The sequence below is a fragment of the Fukomys damarensis genome, unplaced genomic scaffold (assembly GCF_012274545.1).
Source record: "Fukomys damarensis isolate Sample0158 unplaced genomic scaffold, DMR_v1.0_HiC HiC_scaffold_8, whole genome shotgun sequence".
Lineage (NCBI taxonomy): Eukaryota > Metazoa > Chordata > Mammalia > Rodentia > Bathyergidae > Fukomys > Fukomys damarensis.
The window spans coordinates 33,174,040-33,195,552 of NW_022900920.1; the positions used below are offsets into that span (position 1 = coordinate 33,174,040).

At 56.0% G+C, this 21,513-nt stretch overlaps 1 protein-coding gene across 1 annotated transcript in view; it reads right to left on the minus strand.

The window, feature by feature from the left end:
- Positions 1 to 17,213, minus strand: part of Tlx1 (T cell leukemia homeobox 1) — a 28,787-nt gene extending 11,574 nt beyond the window's left edge. Inside the window, exon 1 of the mRNA XM_033761250.1 lies at positions 17,192 to 17,213. Coding sequence (XP_033617141.1) covers positions 17,192 to 17,213 — 22 coding nt within the window. The remainder of the gene's footprint in view (positions 1 to 17,191) is intronic.
- Positions 17,214 to 21,513: the final 4,300 nt, after the last annotated feature.

Below are 21,513 nucleotides of genomic sequence, written 5' to 3' on the forward strand. Positions count from 1 at the left end.
TGCCGAGGGAGCACGGAGCGAAGGAAGCGCCGCCGCCTGCGCCCGGCCCGAGGCGGCCTCTCCCCCCGGAAATAATCCCATTGTCCCGCAGGCCGCTCTGCACTGGGCGCGGATCCCCAACTGGACACCTCGCGGTGATTAATGGGCCCGCGGGAGGGAGCTGGCGAGGGGAAGGGGCCGCGGGCCGCCCTTCTTCCCCGCTCTCAGCTGCCGTGGTTCAGGCGCCCCTTCCCTTCCGAGCCAGGCCTGGGGAACCTAGGGGCAGGCGGCCTGGTGGGAATGAGACCATTTGGGTGCCTTCGTGGAAGTGGTGAGCGGGTTTGCGGCCCTCTTCAGGAGTGTGCAAATGCCCGTGCCGTGGGGAGGGAGCTGTGGGCCTGTGTACAGCAGCGTGCAGGGCAGGATGTGGGGAAGAATGATAGGGGTACTACTGAGAGCAGCTTCCCACCCCTGGGGGCCCCCAGCTCCAATACCAGGGAGCTGGGCCTGAGCCCTGGCACCATGGCCTGGGTCTGACGGGAAGTCCTTGTCTGGCACCTGTGCACTCACACACACCGCCGTCAGCCCTACTTCCACAGTCACCTTACTCTTCCATGTTTCCTTACCAACAGCTGCTGGAGATTCTGACTACAGATCCCCAACACAGAAAGCACCCCCATATGTGGTTGGAAAATAGCTCCCTTCCTCTGTTGGTGGCCTGTGACAGCAGAGGCAGAGACCTTTCTGTGTCTGTCCTACTCCTAAACTGCAAGTGCCCAGGGGCAGACCAGAGCCAGAATTGTCCTTCAGCAAGACCCTACCTGTAGTGATCTGAACACTAACAGCACCAGCCGGGCGTCAGAGCCCAGGCTGCAGGTCGAGTGGGCACACCGTGGGGCACGCTGCATGTCTGCCACCTTTCTGGGCCTGCAGGAGACCTGGTGAGTTGTCCCCAGTCCCGAGGGCATCCTGGGAGGGCGGAAGAGACTACCGCCCAGGGCTCTGGCGCTGCAGTGGGCTTGGGGGTCATTTCAGGCCAGACTTCTCCAGAGGCAGCCCTGCCAGGACCCCTGCCCATTCATCCCCATCTCTGGTCTCCGTGACTGTTAAATTCGGGGTATGCAGACCTTAGCCCCCTGTTTTTCGGCTTTGTGTTGGGTTAGCCTCCCGGCAAAGAAATTCCACCTTGGACAGAAGTGCAGCCTGTAGTCTTGTGCCCAGCAGAAGGACCCGATGCACCTGCCAGGGCCGTGCCAAGGGGAGCAGTGCCCACTGCCTCTGCCAACACCTCCTGGACTGTTGCTCTAGGCTCTAGAAAGGTTGCAGGGAAGCTCTGGGCCAGGGGCAGCCAGTGGGGCCACTCAGAACCCTCAGACAGCAACCCTGCCCAGCTGGCAGACTGAGGCCCGGTCCAGCAGCCCCACAGCATTTCCTGGGACTTTTACTGCTGCATGGAGATGAGCAGTGACATTCCCCTCTCCCCTTTCATAAATATTGCATCTTCCCAATGCAATTACAGGAGATGAACGGCGCAAGCATTTACTAAACAAGATTATGGGGTAATGCTAATGCAGTTCGTGTCTATGCTCTGACACCAGACAAACTCCCTATTAATAACCTCTCAGTGAGGTGCGGGGTTTGGATCTTGAGCTTGTGGAGATCCAGCCGCTGCTCACTGAGAATGGTCGTGGGGTGGCTGCCCCCTTGGAGGTGCAGAGGGCCTGCACCCTTCTCCCCCGGTTGCGTTGGCCTGGGATTCCCTTCCAGACTCCTTCTCCAGAGGCAGCTTTGCCCGGGTGAGGAGCCTTTTTGACGCTCTCTCCCCGCTTATTTTTCTGTTTTGGGGATTGCTCAGACACAGCTCTTGCCCCCTTTCCTGAATCCATCCTGCAGGGAGAGCCCCCTTTCCTTCCGCTGACAGGTTTATAGGACCTGTCTTCCCTGCCTTAGGAAATCACAGCTCTGCACTTCCTACCTGGGAGAAGCCCAAACTCCCTCCCTCTCCATTCTAGGCTCTTAACTGACTGGTTTTCTGAGTCATTCACAGTCTCTTCCTGCTACTTTAACCCTGGGCCCAGTAGATACAGGATAGAAAACACTCTCACACCTCCCTCTCTAGCCCCTCCAAAGCCGCAAAGCCCTGGCAACTCCTCTCACCCCGTGCTCAAAAAACAATTCCTATCCCTACTCCTACTTCACAAACTACCTCACAATCCTGCCTGTCCTGAGCTCTCCACGCATAATTATCGAGTCTCCTCAAGTGGCCAATAGCGCAGGGTTTCTGAAAGTCCGTGTGTGTGTGTGTGTGTGTGTGTGTGTGTGTGTGTGTGTGTGTTCATGGATCTGAATCTGAGGCCCAGCCACACGGCTTCTGTGTGAATGTGAATATATCAGTTAACTTCTCTGACCTTTGCTTTTGTTGTTTATGAAAGAGGCATAGGAGATTCTGCCTTTGGTTCATCCAGCCACGTCAGAATCAACATAACAATGAAACGCTGTTGACATTTGTGTAAAATGTTTGTCATCCTACTAGCCTGAGAGCCCTTGGGACTGAAAGCTGTTGGTCCTGCTCCCTAGCTGACTTCTTCAGACAGAGTAGGTTCCTTCATTGCCTCCCTAACCCCCTCCTTGAGACCTGCTAGGGTCGGGCAGAGAGGGCAAGGCTAAAGCAGCAGAAAAAAGACCCGGAAAAATAGGAGTTTCCATGGCAGAAAAGTGCAGACAGACCTCAAGGTCAAGAGAACCAGCCCTGGCCTCAGCCTGCCCTGGAGCTGCTGGCCTAGCCACTTCCCAGCCAGTCCTCCTCAGCCTTCACACACAGAGGGGTCTCATCCAAGGCCTCAGTAATGAGGAGCCAGGGAGGAGCCTGCAGTCTCAGCAAAAGCATCCTCACCTCAGAGACTGCCCTCCTCCCACCCTCCTCTGAAGTCAGCAAATCCTTCCCCAGCTTCTGGGAGGAGGAGGCAGTAGGTAAGGGGCACAGGCTTGCTGCTTTATGGGCATCCGGAGCTCTTGCCAGTCTCTCCCACCTCTCTCCCAAGGCCAGACCATCCCAGCCTCACAGAGGCCTTGGAGTCTGTGGGCATTGTCAAGCGGGCACAAAGAACACACCACAGCCCTCAGTCAGTCACTTTCGCGACAAGCAGGCTACACCAAGTTAGGCCAGCTGTGCTGACATCCAGCTCCCTGCCATTGCTGTCTGGCTGCTTACACCTGTCGGAAACTATCTACTTTTTTTCTTTTTGCGGTACCAGGGATTGAACCCAAGCCCTTCTCACTGAGCTATATGCCCAGCCCTTTTAATTTCTTTTTTAAGACAGAGTCTCACTAAGTCACTGCCCCGTCCAGGCTGAGCCCGGACTTGTGACCTTCCTACCTCAGCCTCCCAGAGTGCTGAGATTCCCAGGGGTGTTGCCTTGCCTGGCTGTGTGGGACATTCCTGATTTACCACAACATCTTGCTTTTCATGAAGGGTCCGCCCTGACGCCCTTCTCATCTCTCCCTCTCCCTCTCTCTCTCCTCTCCTGTCCAGGATTCTGGGAATGGAAAACCTTCCTAAGCAGTGGTTTGACACAACTTGTACGTGGTGGGTACACAAATACGCTCACATACAAATTCAGAAGAACAAAGAGGCCTCACTCTCAAAAATACATCCATGAATTATCTCCCTGCCCCTGTACTCGGAATTGAACCTAGGGCCTTCACATGAGCTACATTCCCTAACCCTGTTTATTTTCATTTGAGTCAGGGTCTCACTGAATCATTGAGGTGCCCAGGCTGGGCTGGAACTTGCTATCCTGCCTCAGCCTCCCAGAGCGCTGGGATTACAGGTGTATGGCGCCACGCAGGGTTTGCATATGAACACACATGCTGTCGCGCACTTGTGCTGTCTCTCCTACTCCAGAGGGAGCTCTAAGAAGCGCATAACCCAGGACAGGTGTGCGTAGCCACACAAAAGGGTACTCAGACACAACCAGTAGACATGCTAAAGAGTTGTGAATGGGGAGGGGTGCAGGACCTTGAGGATGCTAGGCAAGCACTGCGCTGCTGAGCTAAGCACTTTTTCAAATCCTCCCATTTGCCAGGAATTAGGGAAATGGCTCCGCTTATGCTCGTCCGAGGTGGGGACTCTGTACGCACTTCATAATGTTTGCCAGGGAATTTGGAGCTCGTACAGTTGCATGATGGGATTGGGAGAGCCACGCCCCTGAGGTACCAGAGCTGTGAGTCACCCCAGAGGACCTGGAGAGGTAGGAAGACGAAAACTCAGCTGGGGTGTGGCCTGCCCACTGCAATCAGAACCTGCCTGTCATCTGCGTTTGGCAAACCACTGAAAAGCCTAGGGCAGGAAGTGGGAACCCGGTGTGCAGGCTCCAAAGGGTGTGTACTTTGAGGCAGGAAAGGAAGGAGCTATTTGGGCCTCTCTCGGGGTGTGGTCCTCGTTCCAAAAACCAGAAGGTAAAATGACAGGAGGAGCCGCTGGACTACAGTGTGAATTGGTTTTCACTTCTGAGTTCTCCAAGAAAACCAAGCAGGGCAAAGGGAAATGGAATAGGTAAAGGGTGGGGCTTCAGGAGGCCAGAGAGGGGACAGATGCAATGGAAAAGCCAAAGGCGCGTTTGACCAACTATACAATTCCACCCCACTGGCTCCGTGGGGCCGGGCAATATACCTCTCTGATTCTCAGCTTCCTCTTCTATGAAATGAGGATGTGCTACCATTTTGTATGATTGTGGTAAAGATTTTAAAAGATGAAAAGATAGGACAGTGCATAGCCCAGCAGCTGGCACATGGCAGGGTGTCTGCATAGCAGAAAGAGGTCCCTGGAAGGCCAGTGGAAGAGGGTCCAAAACCAAGCACGTGAAGATTTAGAGATTTTTTCTGAGGATTGAGGCTTCTGGGACCAAGGCAGCACCCAGAAAAAGAAGGGTAGCTTCAAGCTGACTATGGCTAGGCAAGGGAGTTCTACCCAGAAGTTAGTGACTTATGCCAGACTCCCTGACTTTGAACCCTTCCAGGCATATGACCTACAGCAAGCTGCTCTGTGACTCAACTTCCTCACCTCCAAATGGGGTGATAAAAAGAGGATCTGTCTTGTGAAGGAATTAGAAGAAGCAAGTGAGTTCATGTTTGTAAAGTGCTTAGACGAGTGCCCACCGTATAACGAATGCTTCACAGACATGTGCTGAATACATAAGAGTGAACTGGGCTTCCACATGGGCAGGGAGCCGATTCTGAGAAGGACCCGGGGGCAGGGCAGCCACAGGCGCAGGAGGAGCGGGCTACTCCCTGCGGGCTCAGAGAACTTCGCCCTCAGGTTCCTTCTTCACCCCCAGGACTGTTTCTTCACCTTAGGAACAGGCCACTCATTTAGGTCTTCCAGCTGCCCAAGGACTTCTTCTGGGAAAGTGGGTATTTCTCCCAACGTGATGCTGTAAGCTGGTCCCATCCTCTCTGAGTTATGTAATGGGCCGTGCTGATGTTTGCACCCTTTGATCAGATAATTCCACTTTGGAAGCATCTCAAGGAAATGAAATGGTAATTTGTACAACGATGTCTGCAGCATCGCTCTGAGCAATAGCTCAACCTTGGAAGCAGCCCAGATACCCACCATGGAGGGAGTGTCTAACCCATTTGGGACTCAGCCAAAGGGACGGAGCACAGCCACCGAGACGACGCAGAAACGTGACAGGGCTGCGTCCCAAGGCAAAGATTCCAAGAGCCGCCAAAGTGCCGATACTCCCCGAGATAATTTATAGGCTTAATGCCCTGCTGATCAATGTTATATGAGAAATCTTCTTGAAACTCATGGAGGAAAAATGACTCTAAGTGTCTGATAAAGAATAAATAGTGAGGGGCCAGGGATTTAGCTCAGTGGCACCACACCTGCCTCTCAAGAGCAAGGTCATGAGTTCAATCCCCGGTACTGGGAAAAAAATTAGGAGTAAATAGTGAATATATCAAATAATCTTCTAAAGAAGGCAAGCTGGACTATAACACATCTTGTTATGGCAAGCACGAGAAAACAATGAGACATAGGCACTAAAATAGACATTCAAATCATGGAACAGAACGGGGCTTTGCAATAGTTACAACCTCACCCATGGCAGGAGACAGGAGGGAACAACAGCAAACCAGTCAATGGATGGCTTGAGAAAGCCTCACCGCTTAAAAGTAAGTCTATTTTAAGTCATAGGAAACAAGTGCAAGATGCCTTAAATAATGAAGGCTGGCTCTGAGGAGGTAAAGACGTAGGAAAACATAGTAAGTATCGGAACAGTGCAATGTGAAATTTTTAACATTTGAAGTTCATAGACTGGAGATGTAGCTTAGTGGTAGAGTGTGTACTTAGCGCGTGCAGGGACCCGGGTTTAATCTCCAGCACCCCCAAATTAGCTCAGCTCAGAAAAGCCCACATCTTCTGCTTGGCTTGGCTTGCCCGGTCCTGGGGATCCCGCCCAGTGCTTTTACATGGGCAGCAGGTTCCCCAGCACTGAGCAGCATCCCAGCCCAAGCCTAGGTTTTTGAACCTTGCTTGATAAAGACCAAGGGATGAGTGTTATGACTGACGTAAACAACCGATGTTGCAGATGGTCGCTAAGAAGGTAGGAGTTTAGTAGGAAGAGGACAGGGAGAGCTGCCACTGCTTCCACTTGGCTGCCAGTCCTGGAGCGACGTTGGTGCCGGGTGTGGGGAGGCGCAGGCGCAGGCAGGAGTCCCGCCTTCTGACTGGCTCTGCAGCCACCTGCGGCACACCTGCCAGCCAGGTTTCCGGGGTTCCCATTCCAATGTTTCGCTTGAAACTTGGCTGACCCTGGACCAGCAGCATGGCCTCAGTTCTGTCACCTGTAGAGCAGGATAAGAACAGCAAATCCGCATGGTGTTACTGTGAGCTTTAAACCCATCCACTCACACAAAGCCCACAAAATAGTCTGTCCCAGAGGGGCTCCTCGCAAGAGCTGAGGCAGGTGCAGCCCGGGGAGGCAGGAAACAGAGTTTGGTTCCCCAGTGCCTGGGTCTCCTAGGTCTTTGGCTAGTTTTGAAGCTAAGCCCGCCTAGATTTTGCCTTCATGTCGGGACAAGGGACTTGGCCAGGGGTAACTTTGGTGCACATAGGCCTCTGGGCCTGGACTTCTGCTCCTAGAGTGTGGGTCAGAACCCCTTCCCTCAGGGACAGACCGAGTCACCATCAGGGAGTGAGGGGGACAGGCTTGGTGCCGGGGCAGAGGGGCTGCATTCTGGGCACTCAGCTGCTGGCCATGTCTCACTGCACAGGGCAGCTCCTCCAGCGGGGCTCTGGCCGTGGCCCACTGTCCTGCTTGGAGAGTTCTTGCACTGGGCTCCTCCAGCAAGCTCAGACTTCACTCACTTTGAGTCTGTGGCCCAAGTTGGTGGTGACACAGGCCGGTCATCCCAGCACTCTGGGAGGCTGAAGCAGGAGGGCCACAAGCTGGAGTTCAACCTGGGCAGTTTAGCAATTTACAAGACCCTGTCTCAGCCGGGCGTGGTGACACACATCTGTAATCCCAGCACTCGGGAGGCTGAGGCAGGAGGACTGCCATGAGTTTAAGGCCAGCCTTGGCTACACAGTGAGTTCAAGGCCAACCTGAATTACAGAGTAAGACCCTGTCTCAAAATTTAAAAAACGACCCTATCTCAAATAAGACATTTTTTAAAAAGGAGCTAGGGATGTGGCTCAGAGCAAAGGCTGTGGGCTCCATCCCTTGTACTGGGGCAAAAAAAGACTTCGACCCGGCATAAATCTGCTAGCTGACAGGGAAGTGGGTCTGCTTTCTTCACACCCTCTCCTCTATTGCTTTTCTGAGTCAGGACAGATAGGGTGGGGGCTGGAGGTGCAGTGGCCTGTTTCTTGTTGCCTGCCCTGTATGTCCCTCACGTAGACACCTGCAAGTCTTCTGGTCATTTGGTGAAAACTGTGTATTTCTTTTTGTATATATATTGAATGATGATACCTTAACGATCACTAGCCAACGTAGGGCTTCTCAGGGCCTGTTTCAAGAGCACTCTGTGGAGGAAGAAACGGAGTGGCTTCTGGACTGCCCAGACCGTGACACACAGGCTCTCTGGGGGCTCACTTGCAAAGCACTTTCTTCTGGGGCCTGGCCAGGTGAACTTATAGGAGCCAAGGTGATTACAGATTAAAGTGAATTTCAGCCCTGGTAGTAGGGCAGCCAGAAGGCAGCTGTGGGAGAGGAGGAGGAGGCCGGGGGAAGGGGCCCCAGACCACCTGGCTCCTGTGCTCCTTCCCAAGATGGGAGCTCAGACTGACTAGCGGGAGAGGCACGGTCCATGAGAGACCTCAGGGCCTCCATCCCTGCTCTCCCCAGCAGCACTCGAGTTTTGCCATGAGGCAGGGAGTTCTGGTGCAGAGCTAGGGGCTCCTCAGCTTTTCTGGGATTCCCGGTGACTTTGTAGTGTGTCCTGGGTTTGTTATTTTTACTAACTGCTGTTTGCCTATAGTTCCTGCTAATCAGAAAAATAAGCAAACCAAGCCTTAAACAGGAGAAGGAAGACTATCCTGGTTTCAGAGCCCCAGGAGACGTAAGAGACCCTGAGGGTCGGAGGGGCGTCAGGGTCAGGGAGCAGAAGCCCCGCCGAGGGTCCCAGGTGCCTTCCCATACTCCGCTTCCTTCTCCACCCCTGCTCCCTCAGCCATTCCCTGCCCTCACCCAGGGGTCCCAGTAACCCCTCCAGTGGGAGTCTGGCCAGGCCTTGGAGCTGGAGAACTTGCGCTGGTCTGCGCAGCCCTCCTTGTGGTTCTGACCTCCAGGGTCAGAGGTGGCTGCCTTATTCACTCACAGCCTTGTCTCCCTGTGCCGGCCCTTTCATCGTTGTTTTATAATGGAAACAGCCCGGTGGCCACAGGCGCCCAGGAGACACCCCCGCCTCCCCGCTCCCCCAGCCCCAGACACAGGCACTTGTGTCCCTCCAGTAAGAGCTCAGATTTCTCAACAAGTACAGCTTTGCTTTCAGGACAGTTTTCAGCTGTCGATTTTATCGCACTCTGCTGTCTGTTCAAAGCCTGAGCCAGAGGGCCTGGGAGCCACCAGCAAGTGAATGAATGGGCTTAGGCGTGTGCGAAGTGGGTGCATGGCGTGAGGCACCACAGGAGAGTGTTTCTATTTGTGTGAGGCGGGTGAGTTCTCAGGGGCAGGTGTCCACGTACACAAGCACATCACTGTGACAGTGGGCAGTCACGCGTGCATGCATGTGAGCGTGTGTGTGAAAGCAGGGGCTACCACACCTCTCAAGCTGCACTTGAGTGTCTGTGAATGTCTGTGTGTGCGTAAGGAGAGTGGCCGTGTGCACCCAAACCTGGGTGGATTTGTGCTTATGTGTGCGCCTGCACGTAAGCAGTTTAAGTGTGCACACATGTGGTGGAACCACAGACACAGCTGTGATGGGTGTCACCTCGCCCGCCCCAGTGCTTGGGGTTTATGGGGCTGAGCAGTCCCAGCTCACTGGAGGCTGAGGCAGGACTGCAAGGGCAGCTCGGTGATCTAGAGAGACCCTGCCCCCAAATTTAAAATAAATAAACAGAAGGGCTGGAGGGGTAACCCTGGGGGGAGATGGGTGTATGTCCTGGGGTATCATTAACAGAGCATACCAGACAGTGTGAATGGGTGTCAAGACTATAACGTGGAGCAACAGAAGTTGACAAAAGTCAACCCACTCTGTGATACACTCAGGGTAACACATTCACATGCAGAGCGTTGAAACAGCCCAAACGAAAAGCAGGTGTGAGAGGCAGGATAGGGTCACCCTGGGGACACACCGTGCTTGGAAGGGGTTCACAGGCAGCACCTGGGGTGGGCGATGAGTTGCTATTTACATGGGTGTGTGTGCTCTGTGAAAATTCACTACCCCTGTACTTATATCTAGTAAATCAGAACGCACATCTGTAAGCTGTGTGCTGCCTCAATATGCTGAAATTCAATGAAACATTCACGCCCCAAATTGCACACCAGGCCTGTCCCTGCACCACCTGCCCTCCAAGGGCCCTTCTCCGACTTGCCCCAGCGTCCTCTTCCTTCCTCTGCACCTCACGCCTGATCCCGGCTGCAATGGCTGCTCACCCCTCGCAATTCGCAACCTCCCTCTTCTCTGGGATCTCCTTCTGAGGCAGCTGCCTGGAGAAGGGTAGGTCCTGCACCCCAGGAGCCCCACCTGAGATTCTGGAAGGGGTGAGACCTCAGGTCTGCCTGCAATTGCTCAGAACCCCAAGCTGCCTGCCCCCCACAGAGGGACAAGCCCGTTAGAAGGAAGGATGCTTGCAGGGGTGGAGGCCGGCTTCGTAAACTGTGATTGTGGCTGCTGTGTCGGTGTGATGTGCACATTCGTACGGATTGTGTGTGTGTGCTCACAGGGGATGTGTTTGACTGCGTGTGCTTGTACTGGTGTCACCAAGGATGCATGGAGCCCACGGGCAGACTCTCAGTGCTCATGCTGTGTGGAGGGGCTGGAATAAGCGCACCCATTGAAAACCCATAGTCCTGCAGTCCCCACATGTGCCGCTCCTGACCGACTGCCCTTGCCTGGGGCACACATTCTTCAGGTCCCCCAACACAGGCCTTCCCCAGAAAGGGCTGTGTCTCCTATACTGGGAGGCCAGCAGCTGGCTCTCCAGTTCCCTCCAGGCTGGGCTCTTTTCCCAGCCACCGCCCACCCTGGCACCCAGGCCAGGTCCCTCTCCCAAGTCAGGTCCCTTCCACCTCACCCAAACCTGCCCAACCTGTTTGTGCCCAGCATCTCCCTGAGGTGGGGTGGACTGGACTGGAGGGAAGGCCATCACCCAGGATGGGGGCAGGCAGAGGGCTCCCCCTGGAGGGAGGGGATGCCTCTCCCGGCCTCAGCTTGCAGAGCAGGACTCTGAGTCTAACCTCCTTTTCCCCTCCCCGCCCCAGTGGCTCCCTCCTGACTCAGGTGACCTGGGGGGCACCTGGGGGCACTGCCACCCCCAGGAGCATCCTGGAAGCGCGGAAGGGCTGTCACCCTCCCTCGCCTGCTTCTGGAGCCTCCACAGAGCACCCAGGCTGTGCAGTAGGTATCAGGGCAGCCCTGTGCAGCCATCTCACAGCCTGGACGGCAGGCCAAGACAGCTCTTCCTCCCCGGGATAAGAAACATCAGCACAGGCACATGGAGACACAGAATGAAGTGTAGTTTGTGGAACACTTACTATGTGCCAATGCTGTTTTTTTTTTTTTTTTTTTTTTTGGTATTTTTGAGACTGCCCTCACTACGTAGTCCATGCTGGCTTCAGACTCATGAAGATCCTCCTGCCTCAGCACCCCCAAGGGCTGGATGACAGGCCCGTGCCACCTCGCCTGGCCCGGGGCTGTTCTACGAGTCTTATGTGACCCTGCTCACTCGCTCATTCTAACCTTCGCAGCAGTGCTCTAGAGTACGTGCGCTCGTCAGCTCCATTTTGAAGATGTGAAAACTGAGGCCCAGAGGGTAGGTTGGCCAAGAGCACCTCTCCTGTGAACAGTTCAGGTTTCAGCCCAGGAGGTCTGGCTGCTGAGCCCCGCTCTGCACCTCCACCCTGACGTTAGCACAATGGCCCTTAAAGGCTGCACAACCCCTCCCGGCAGGGCCAGCTGGCTCACATATTCAATTGTGCACAGACAGACATCATTACCTAGGTGTTAATCATGACTAGCATTTCCAGAGCAATTCATGTACAAATCACTCTTACAGGGAGACCCAACGCCCCGGGAAGGAGGGATTACTACGCATTAACAGATAACAACAGAAGTGCCATTCATTGACTGAAACAAAGCTTAGCTACTCGGCCAGCAGCGGCCCATCGTTCCTTCTCTCTCCTTCCTTTCTTCAAAGAAACATAAAATATGCTCTGCAGTAAAGTTGAAACGGTACAAGAGAAAGTAGCCTGAAAAGCATGTCTCCCCGGCGTCCCACCGCTCCCAAAGGTAACCACCGGGGAGGGCGCTGGGGGAGCCGGGCCCTGAGTAGCTAAGCCTGGGCTGCGTCGCCAGCCCCGCCCCAGCTCCCAGAGAGAGCCGCTGCTCCGGCTTCATTGGTGCGCACATCTCCCGGAAATGGTCCGCACACTCAAAGGCCGGTCCTGCTGGAGGTTGCACGGGGTGTGCGACCCTTACAACTCAGTCTAATGTTCTCACTTGAGGGTTAAACCTTAGCAGCAGGGTAGCTCTCCACAGCCGTTCAGGCCCTCAGCAGGGAAGTTAGAATTCCAGCCCATCTCCCTGACCTGGAGCCCGCATCCCCCTCCTCCCGCCAGCCTGCTGCCGGCCCATCCCACAGTGGCATAGGGTGGCTCCACCAGAGGCTCTGGCCCTCCACGCCTCCCAGGTAGGTGAAGGTGTGCTGGGAGCTCAGTGTCGGGAGGACTTGCTGTCTGAGCCCTGCTGAAGGGAGGCGGGCATTGGGCCTGGGGACTGAGAGGCTGCGGGGCTCTGTGTCACCCTGCTGGGCTCCCAGGCTTCTCAAAAGAGCTTCTGGCAGCCAGGCCTCTCTTCCCAGGCTCTCCTGGCACAGCCCTGGACTCAGCGTGGGGAAAGGGACAGGGAGAGAGCGATTTCTAGATCCTGGGGCAGGGGAGGCTCCGGAAGGCCCCCAGACCCGTCCTCAACTCCTCTCTGGAACACAGCCCCAGGACAGTGCCTAGGCCCTGGAGGGCTAGGGCCGCAGCAGGTGTGAGCTGGCACCTGGCAGCCATAACCCCAGCTACGGAGGCCCCAGCTTTCCCAAGGGCCCAGCAAGGTCAAGACTCTGGGACCCAGGCTGCCAAGACTGTCCCGCAGGGTCCCGTGTGCCTCAGGCCTGGCCCTGTTCCAATACCTGTGCTCCTGGGGCATCTGGAAAACAGGCCAGGAGTAGGGCAGCAGCAACCTACCCTCCCTCAGGCAGACTCTGGGGAGCTATGTGAGGTGTCCCCTGCTGTCTAGTAGGGGCTAACCTAGAGGGCAAAGCAGGCTTCTCTGGAGCCGCTGTCTCCTGCCATTAAACACAGCACAGCTTTGCGGGGTCCCTGCCCCTCCAGGTCCACACATCTTCCTGGGACCTGCTACCTTTGAAGCCCCACAGCTCCAGGCAGCCAAGGTGGGTGTTCATGAGCCAGCTGGTCTCTCTCCTGACTGCTCAGTAATGATCTGGGTCCCAGCTCAGCAGACACTTCCCCGCTTTGAGCTGGATTTGCTCATCTGTGAATGTGGGAATTGGGGGTGAGCTGGGTGTGTGGACTCTCTGCTTGGTGAGCAGAACGGGACTTCTCTCTAAGTGCCGGGGTCAGAATCGGTCAGCAGAGGATGCACGAGTGCTATGAGTATGTGAGGCACACACTGTGATGGGCATGAATCATGTGGGGCGTGCACAGCTGCTAACTGACCCCCCAGCTGAGTGAAGGTAGCCACTCATTAGGAGGCCACTAATGGGCCCAAATGGCCACATGTGCAGAGGCTAAGCCAAAGATGGAAGAGGCCAGACAGGGGCAGGAGGGGCGGAATGAGGCTTTCCAGGGAAAACTGCATGATTTGTCCCCATTAGCAGGTACTCCTGCCCTTGAGAAGAAAGCCTCCTAACATGAGGATCTGGGGACACAAAGCTAGCGAGGGGAATAGGGGGCTCATATGTCCTGTGCCCACAGACACGGGTGCATGGGCCTGGTGGCACCAGGGGCCAGGTGGTGGCTCTCAGGATGCCATGGGCATCGACTGCAGCTCTCCTCCTGGAAGCCGTTCTCACACCGAGGTGGGCACAGGAGAGCTGCGCTGACCCCTCACTCTGGGGTCCCCTCTGGACACCCCACCCTTCCTTCACCTCACCTGGCACTGGTCATTGCTTACAAATCATGGCTGCACCATTGGTGTTAGCAAATCAGCCTCCCAGGGCAGGAACCCACAGTGTGTGTGAGCCGTCTCCAAACTAAATCAGGCAAGGACTGTCTCCATCACACCATTCATAAACTAGATTCCAGAGGAAATAAAGAGCTGACTCTGAAAATGTTGAAGGAAATGTAATCTAAAATTAAATACTTTCATGTCAGAAGAATCTATTTAAAATAAGACAATAACCATAAAATCCATAAAGGAAAACAGTCACAAGTATATCTAAATATAAAACTTCTGTGCTGTAAAAAATCATGACATCAAAGGACAAGTAACTAACATAGAGCAAATTTGAACATCCAGAATTAAGAATTCCAATACATCAATAAGAAAAAAATGTTTTTTTAACCCAATAGAAAAATGGGCATGCCTGTAATCACAGCATGTAGGAGGCTGAGCCAGGAGGATCGCTGTGAGTTCGAGGCCAGCCTGGACTACATAGTGAGTTCAAGGCCACTGTGAACTACACAGTGAGATCGTACAAAAAACAAAAACAACAACAACCAAAAAAATGGGCAAGTATATGAACAGGCAATTTATAGAAACAGAAATACAAAGCATGCAATGAATTTAGGAAAATATTCTCACATGGCAAGAAATTAAATCATAATTAGAGAAATGTAAATTAAAACAGGATTTGTTCTTGCTCGATCCATTATACTAGCAAAAATTCAAAGTATCAACAGGCTCTGGCATGGGAGAGGGTGTGTATAAGTGGGGTTGGCTATCTGCTTCTGGAAGCTGTATCAGTCTGTTTAGCCCTCTTAGGGTATTTCAGCTGTTTGCATTAAAATTAACAATGCCCTTCTTCACCCTAGTAACTCCTTTCTACATAAGGATACACTAAGAATAGGGACTTCGGGTGTCAACTGCAGCATCCTCTCCTCCTGGCACACAGGGCTTGGACTTCTGCTTTGCTGCACGCTTGTGTCATGGGGGCACCGTGCCTGCGAGAGGTGGCAGAGCAGCCTGGGAACCACTGAGGAGCAAGCGGGAGGGTGCTGAGCCAGGAGCCAGCTATAAGCAGGGAGACCTGGCTCCGGAGAGGAAAATGACAGGCCACAGTCCTTGGAGTGGAGGTCTGAAAGGCGGTCAGTCAGCGTGGGGAAGGTGGCTGGGCAGGGCAGACGGCCGGTGTGCCAGAGTGACCCAAAGGAGGCGTCTGGGCACTTAGGGCCCACCAGATGGGAACCAAGGGCAGAGATGCTTCTTGGACCTGGATTTCCCTTCTTGGCTTCACTGCCTAGAAGAGAGCCGGAGAGGTTTCTGAAGACCGAGTCTCTGCAGCAGCCTCCAGTTCCCAGCAACTGCTCTCATGGAAGCTCCAGAGTCACTGAGGGTCAAGGGGAGGGCTCCCCAAGACCCCAGCTCCATGACTATTCAGGTTGGCTCCTGTGGCCTGCCCTACCCCAGGCCCACAGGATCCTAAGGCCCGGGGTTCGTATGCCAGAGGGAAGCTTCCCGGGCAGGGACGTGCTTGCACTCTTCTCATGGGGCGGGGGGCAGGGGCGGCTGGTCAGCAGCCAGGCTGGAGGGTGACTGACTCCCTTTTCTTGTCCCCTCCTTCCTCCTCAGCTCTGGCTCCTGCCTTTCACTTGGACAGTGGCAACTTGTGGCCACAAGAATAGTCTTTTAAAAACACATGTCTCGGGCTGGGGATTTAGCCCAGTGGTTCCACTGCCTGCCTTGCAAGCACAAGGACCCTAGTTCAATCCCTGGTACCAAAAAAATTAAAAAATAAAAAATAAAAACACATGTCTGAACAAGCTCCTCCCCATGAAAAACCCCTTGATGCCTCCTCGCCGCCCTGAGGTCAAGTCCAGGCTCCTTGTCCTGGCTCATGAGGTTCTGGCTTTCCTCCGCATGTCACCACTTACCATCACCCCTCATCTACACTCGGGCTGGACAGAACTCTCCTCTGGTCTCTTGGACAGAACGTGCAGCTTAACAAGAGACCCTGGGCATGCCAAGGTAAGGCCCATTTACATTTGAGAAGCACTGCTCTGGACTAGGATCTCTGACCTTTGCTGGAAATTAGAATAATCTGAGCTATTTATTAAAAAGGCAGATTCCTTGGACCCATCCTAGACACATCTGGTCAGATTTCCCTGGGAGGGGAGGGCTGTTACACATTTACCAAGCATCCCAGGTGGCTCTTTCCCCAGGGAAGGTTGGGAGAAGTTAGCAGCGAACCCCGAGCTTGGCTGCACGGCAGAATAGCCGGAGCCTGAGCGCCACCTCGCTGCCTGGGACCCGTCCCATGAAGTCTGGTCAGGTGCAGCCTGGGCCCCCGAACTGGAGTCCTCCCCAGGGGCTCCGCTCTGAGGTACAGGGAAGGCTGAGCTCACTGTGTTAAGGAGATAGGTTCCAACCACAAGCACAGGTCCTGGTAGCAGCAGAGGAACCTGAGACACACAGGGGATCTGGCAGTGGCCAGGACACAGGGCTCAGAGCCTTGGAATCACGGGGGAGAGGGCCTCAGGAGGTCAGAAGGGGCACAGTGGGGGGCAGAACCCACAGGGTGTGGAGCTGAGTAGGTGAAGGAGCCCCTGACGTCTGGAGCAGAGCAATGAGGTGCTGAACGGCTGGTTCCGCTGAGGGGCAGCCTGGGGAAGCTCTGGAGCTGGTGGACAGACGCAGTAGCTGCCCCTTCCTACTGTCCCCCTCCCTAGCCAGGTCTCTGAGCCTGAGACTACAAGCCTTGTTATGTGGCTGAAGCCCAGGGGCACTGCTGATCTCTAGCTTATACCAGATGGGGCACGAACGTGGGAGTGGGGGACACAGGGCCAACAGCAGCTCCTAGACCTTCCCAGGTACCTGCACTTGACAGATTACAAAGTGTTCCCACCTGCCATTGGGCCTCACGACTGCCCTAGGAGGGGTGGTCTCCTCGTCTGCGGCCTGGGACACTCTAGGAATGAACACAACCAAAGCCTCCAGCAGGTCGGCCTCTGGATCTTCAGGGAGTTTTCCTGCGAGGCCCTTGGCTGGGAATGCTGTCTGCACTCACGTCTGGGCGGTGCTAGCCGGCAAAATCGGTTGTGCCCCGGAACATCCATGCACTACATGGTTACACTAGCTCGTGTGCATAGCACACTCATCCTTTTAAAGACCCATACGTTCACACTCACTGGCGCACAAACCCCACCTGTCCCACAATGACGCACACCCAGCCCAGTGTGCACACTCAGACCTGCCCAGGGCCTAACACCCAGAGTTCTGAGCCCCTCCCTCCTTCGGGGGGGGCTTCCTGCACTCCCCCACTTCCCCCACTGGGCATGGGCTGGGACTGGGAAGCAGACGCCTGGCGCAGACAGCCCCTCACATTCCTCCACTTGGAGCGCCATGTCTCCAGCCCAGGCAGAGGCTGCCTATGTTGGGCAGCAGCCAGGCTTGAGCGGGGATCAGAACCTGAGACCTGGCCTCATTCAGACCCCTCAGGGAGCCAGCAGAGAAGCGAAGTGCAAGCAGCCGGTCCTTTCCAGCTCAGAGTTGCCTTTCCCCGGTCTCAGTGGGATCCCTGGGCTCCCCAGCCCTGAGCGGCCAAAAGGTCTCTTCAGCCCTGAAGTCCTAATCGGTCACAGAGAGATGGCCCCGGAAGCCACAGCCCTGAACTTTCAAGAGGCTGTTTCGGCAAATCCAGAGCAAGCCTGCAGCCTGCAGCCAAAGCCAGTGCAGAAGTCAGACCTCACGGGTTTGCATCCGGTTCCACCCCTTCTTGGTGTTTCGGCTTTCTGACAGGGAGTCTCCAGGAGCCCCTGGCGCCTACAAAGCAGAGCTTCATCTCTAAAGCAGAGACCCGAGGCCCGCCCGCCTGTGGTCTGACGGGAGATCGAACTGCACACCTGCACGGGGAAGTGTTGGGACCTGGTTCCCTGCTGTCTCTTCTGTCGTCATGGAAGTGGCAGTGGTCCCAGATGGGCAGAGGCATGCAGGGGGCCCTTCTGGGGCAGAGCCACAAGCCGGAGTGGGAGTGGACGTGGGTACTGTGTGTGAGCAGCCGTGAGATGCGGTCCTCCCAGCCGGGCCAGCACAGCCAAGAGGTGCAAGTGTGGCCTCAGCCAGGCCCAGGCTCCGGTCACAGTGCAGAGAAGCTGGCCCCTTTCCAGTGTCAGAGGCCTGGCACCCTGTCCTAAGAGCTCTAGATAGAAGCTAGAACCAGCCACCAGCAGCCCAACACTCTCCTCCCATCCCCCCGGGGGAAGGGACCTTGCACTGGGAGTCGAGATCTTGCTCCCTGGTGTACAGACCAGGACGGTTCCTGCTAAGTGATCTGGAGACGGGAGGCCAAGGCACCGTGTGAGCCGCAGGACTGGGTCTAGAATCTCCCACTTGTACTTCTTTACCTGGACACCCACCACAGTCTGGGAGGGGTAGGAAGTCTCCATGGGCCGGACTGAGGAGTCACTCCTCTTCCTCCAAGTTAAGGCCAAGCTTGGCCAGCAGCTGGAGAGGGACGTCACACCCCGCACAAGCTTCTGTTACAGGAGGCCAGCAGACATGGGATGCAGGGGAGGCGCCGAGGCCAGGATGCTGTGCCCCTGTGGTCGGACCTAGCTGAGGAGGCCAATTACCCACGAGCCCCTGCTCCCGAGGGCCCCATCGCGAGAAGGAGCTCTCATCACCTCCAGACTGGAGCGGATTCCCCTTTATCAGGCCCCCTGGCACCAGCCTGTCTGAGCCTCCCCCACCTCTGACGCCCATGACATTTGTTTTGGTAGCTGTGGTAGCTGTGGCCAGAGCATAATTGGGGCTGAAACACCCACTTGGACCCCCTGAAGAATAAACAAGCTAGGCTGAGGCAGCCCTGAAACAAATGTGAAGACAGACACGAAGACAGGGGCCAGGGAGGCCAGGCAGGAGGGGTGTGGCAGCCAGAGCTGGCAGGAGGGAGGAGCCAGTGACGAGCCGTCTTTAGGAAGTCGGGCTCAGATGACCACCAGGACCACCAGGAACAGCCTTGATTACCCAGCCTGGTCTGGGCTTCCCTGGGAAGTGTGCGGCCTGTGGGGGCGCCAGCGGGCTCTTCCAAGTCTCCTGTGCTGCGGCTGTCGGGCTGAGGGGACCTGGTGACAGTGCCGTTGTCTGGACTGCAGCTCTCCAGGTCTGGGGCTGGAGGAGTTGTACTTGGAGAAATTCTGCTGGTCACAGATGGGACAGACTGGACTGGGAGTTCGTCAGCACCCAGAGGCAATACCAGGAGCCAGGAAGACCTGCCAGTGTCCCAAGTACCACCAGGGAGCCTGGAAAGGGGCTTTCTGGAGGACATCTAGGCAAGGACAGCCAAGGGGGTCCACAGGTCAGATGTTTTCTTAGAACTCCTAGGGGAGCTGGCTGTGTTCCAGAGCCCCACCCTCTGGTTCACGGGATTTAAGGGACAGAGCCCCGTGTTTCTGGGGAAGCACGCAGCCAGACGCTTTGCGTGCTGCCCTTATGCCACTGCAGTGTTGGCCCAGCCTCAGTGAGTGGTGCAAGACTGCACCTTCAGGAGTGCGGAGGAGACCAGGGCTTGGACAGTGTCCAGCCACAGCCTTCTAGCAAGCCCAGGGCTGAGGCCACTGGCCTCCTGAATCCTGGGGCCCATTTGCATCTCTGGGCAGCTCTCCACTCTTTCAGTGGCAGGAGGGGAGGACAAGCAGTGAGTTTGCAGGGCATGCGGCCCTGCAGCGGGCTGGGCCTCAGACTTACGGACTTGCCTGTTTGCAGTGGGCAGAGGGGCTCCAATGCTGAGCGTGGGCGGTGGACCCCACTGACCCCTTCCACGGTGGCTCCCATCTTACTGCCTCTGGGGACTCCTGGAGAGGGAAACCCTGGCAGGCTGCTGCCCTTTGGGAAAGTGGGGCCAGGCCAGCAACAGGTGGGGTGCAGCCCCCTCCTGGGTCCCTCTGCCGACATCACCGTCTGGGACCCCACTTCTGAGATGAACCCAAGGGAGGATGACACCGTGTGGTTGGATGCTGAGATGGTTTTGTCTTCGGTACCACAGAGACTAAGCACCTTCACCTCAGCAAGGTCCCAATCCACCAACTCCCTGTCCTCTTTCCTTGGGCAACCCTACCTCTCCAGAGGGCTCTCCACAGCCAGAGCTGCCGTCCTGGGCTGCAGGACTGCCACCTGGTGGACACTGACTTAGCTACTGCCCCCACCGTCTGTGGCCCTGACCCTCCCTCCAAGGTGTGGCAGGAGAGAGCAGCCTAGACCCCAGGGTAGGTGGGGATGCTAGGGGAGCCCAGACCCACCCAGCAGCCAGCCCACACTGCTACTCACTCTGTCTGGAACAGGAGAGGTCCCCAGGGTGTACCTGTGCTCCTGGAGCTGAGGGTTCCCTAGGTCTCCTGGGTGGAAGGCAGACTACTTTGAAGTGGACCTCTCTGCTCACCACCCCCTAGGCTCCTCCCCCATGGCCCATGCCTTGGCCGGACCAGTAAACATCCATAGAGGGATAGACCCAGAGGGCTGAAGGTGCACCTCTGAGAAGGGAGGAGGGGAGCCCTCATTACAGGGATTCTCCAGGCAGCCTGGCAATAGTGAATAATTTATGTACAAGGCGGAGAAGACAATAAATCAGCAGCAATGATTAACATGAGCTATTTTACGTGTGAGAAAGATCTATGGCAAGAGGCTGCCAGGTTGCTGGTGATTAATTTTGCTGTTTGCACTGGCTTCTGGGCCTTTATATTCAATTATGGGCCCAGAGTATGTGGGGGGTCTGGAGGGTGGCATGGGGAGACCAGGAGCACAGGGCAGGAGTGCCGACTGCCTAGGACCAAGTGTAACAGGTGGCACCTAGCCCTAGGGGCCCTCTTGTGATGAGAACTTCAGTGGGTGGTCTGCAGTAGGGTCTCCTTTGCAGTGGGAGCCCCTCCTGAACACTGCTCAACTGGGTGCACACAGAGGGAAGGAGGCACCCTTGGGAGATCACTCTGCTACAGTCGAGGCTAGGTTTCTGAGCCCCTTCTTGCCCGCCCTGGGCCACAAGTGCTGCCCTGCCAGGACTGGAGTGACATCAGGAAACAGCCTGGGGGAGGGAGCACTGGAAAAAGCCGCCCAGCCTGGGAGCCCAGCCCTGTGTCCACACCCCAGGAAGGCTGGGAAGAGAGCTCTGGGTGCTGTCCTCCCGGCTGACCCAGGAGCCTCCTCCCGGCATTCCCACACGGGGGTCTCTGGTCTCCAGCCAGCTCCAGCTGGGCCCCATCAGTGCTGGTTCCACAGACCAGTGGCGGCTTTGGGGTTAAGTGACTCCCCCGGCCACTCCCGGCCTGGCTCACTCACTCCTTCCTCCTCTTCCTCTTCCTCCTCCTTAGTGACATCTGGGCAGCGTGGCCCTGCCTGGCCTCAGAACCGTGTGGGTGTGTGGGTTCTTCTGGGAGCTGGACTCACGGCTGGACTCGGGGGGCTGAGGGAGGACACCCCTCCTTCTCCAGCATGCTCTGACTGACCCTGCCAACAGATCAGTTCTTCAGAATCAGTCATGGCCCCGGCCGGAGCCAGAAGGGGCACGGAGGAGGCTGCAGCGGCAGACCAGAGTCCTGGATGGAGGGAAATGCTCTGCTCACCTGCCAGGAACCCCCGCCCTGAGCACCCCGGGCTTCCTCGGCAGCACCACTGAGTTCTGATCGGGGGCCTGTGTGCATGAGTGCGTATGTG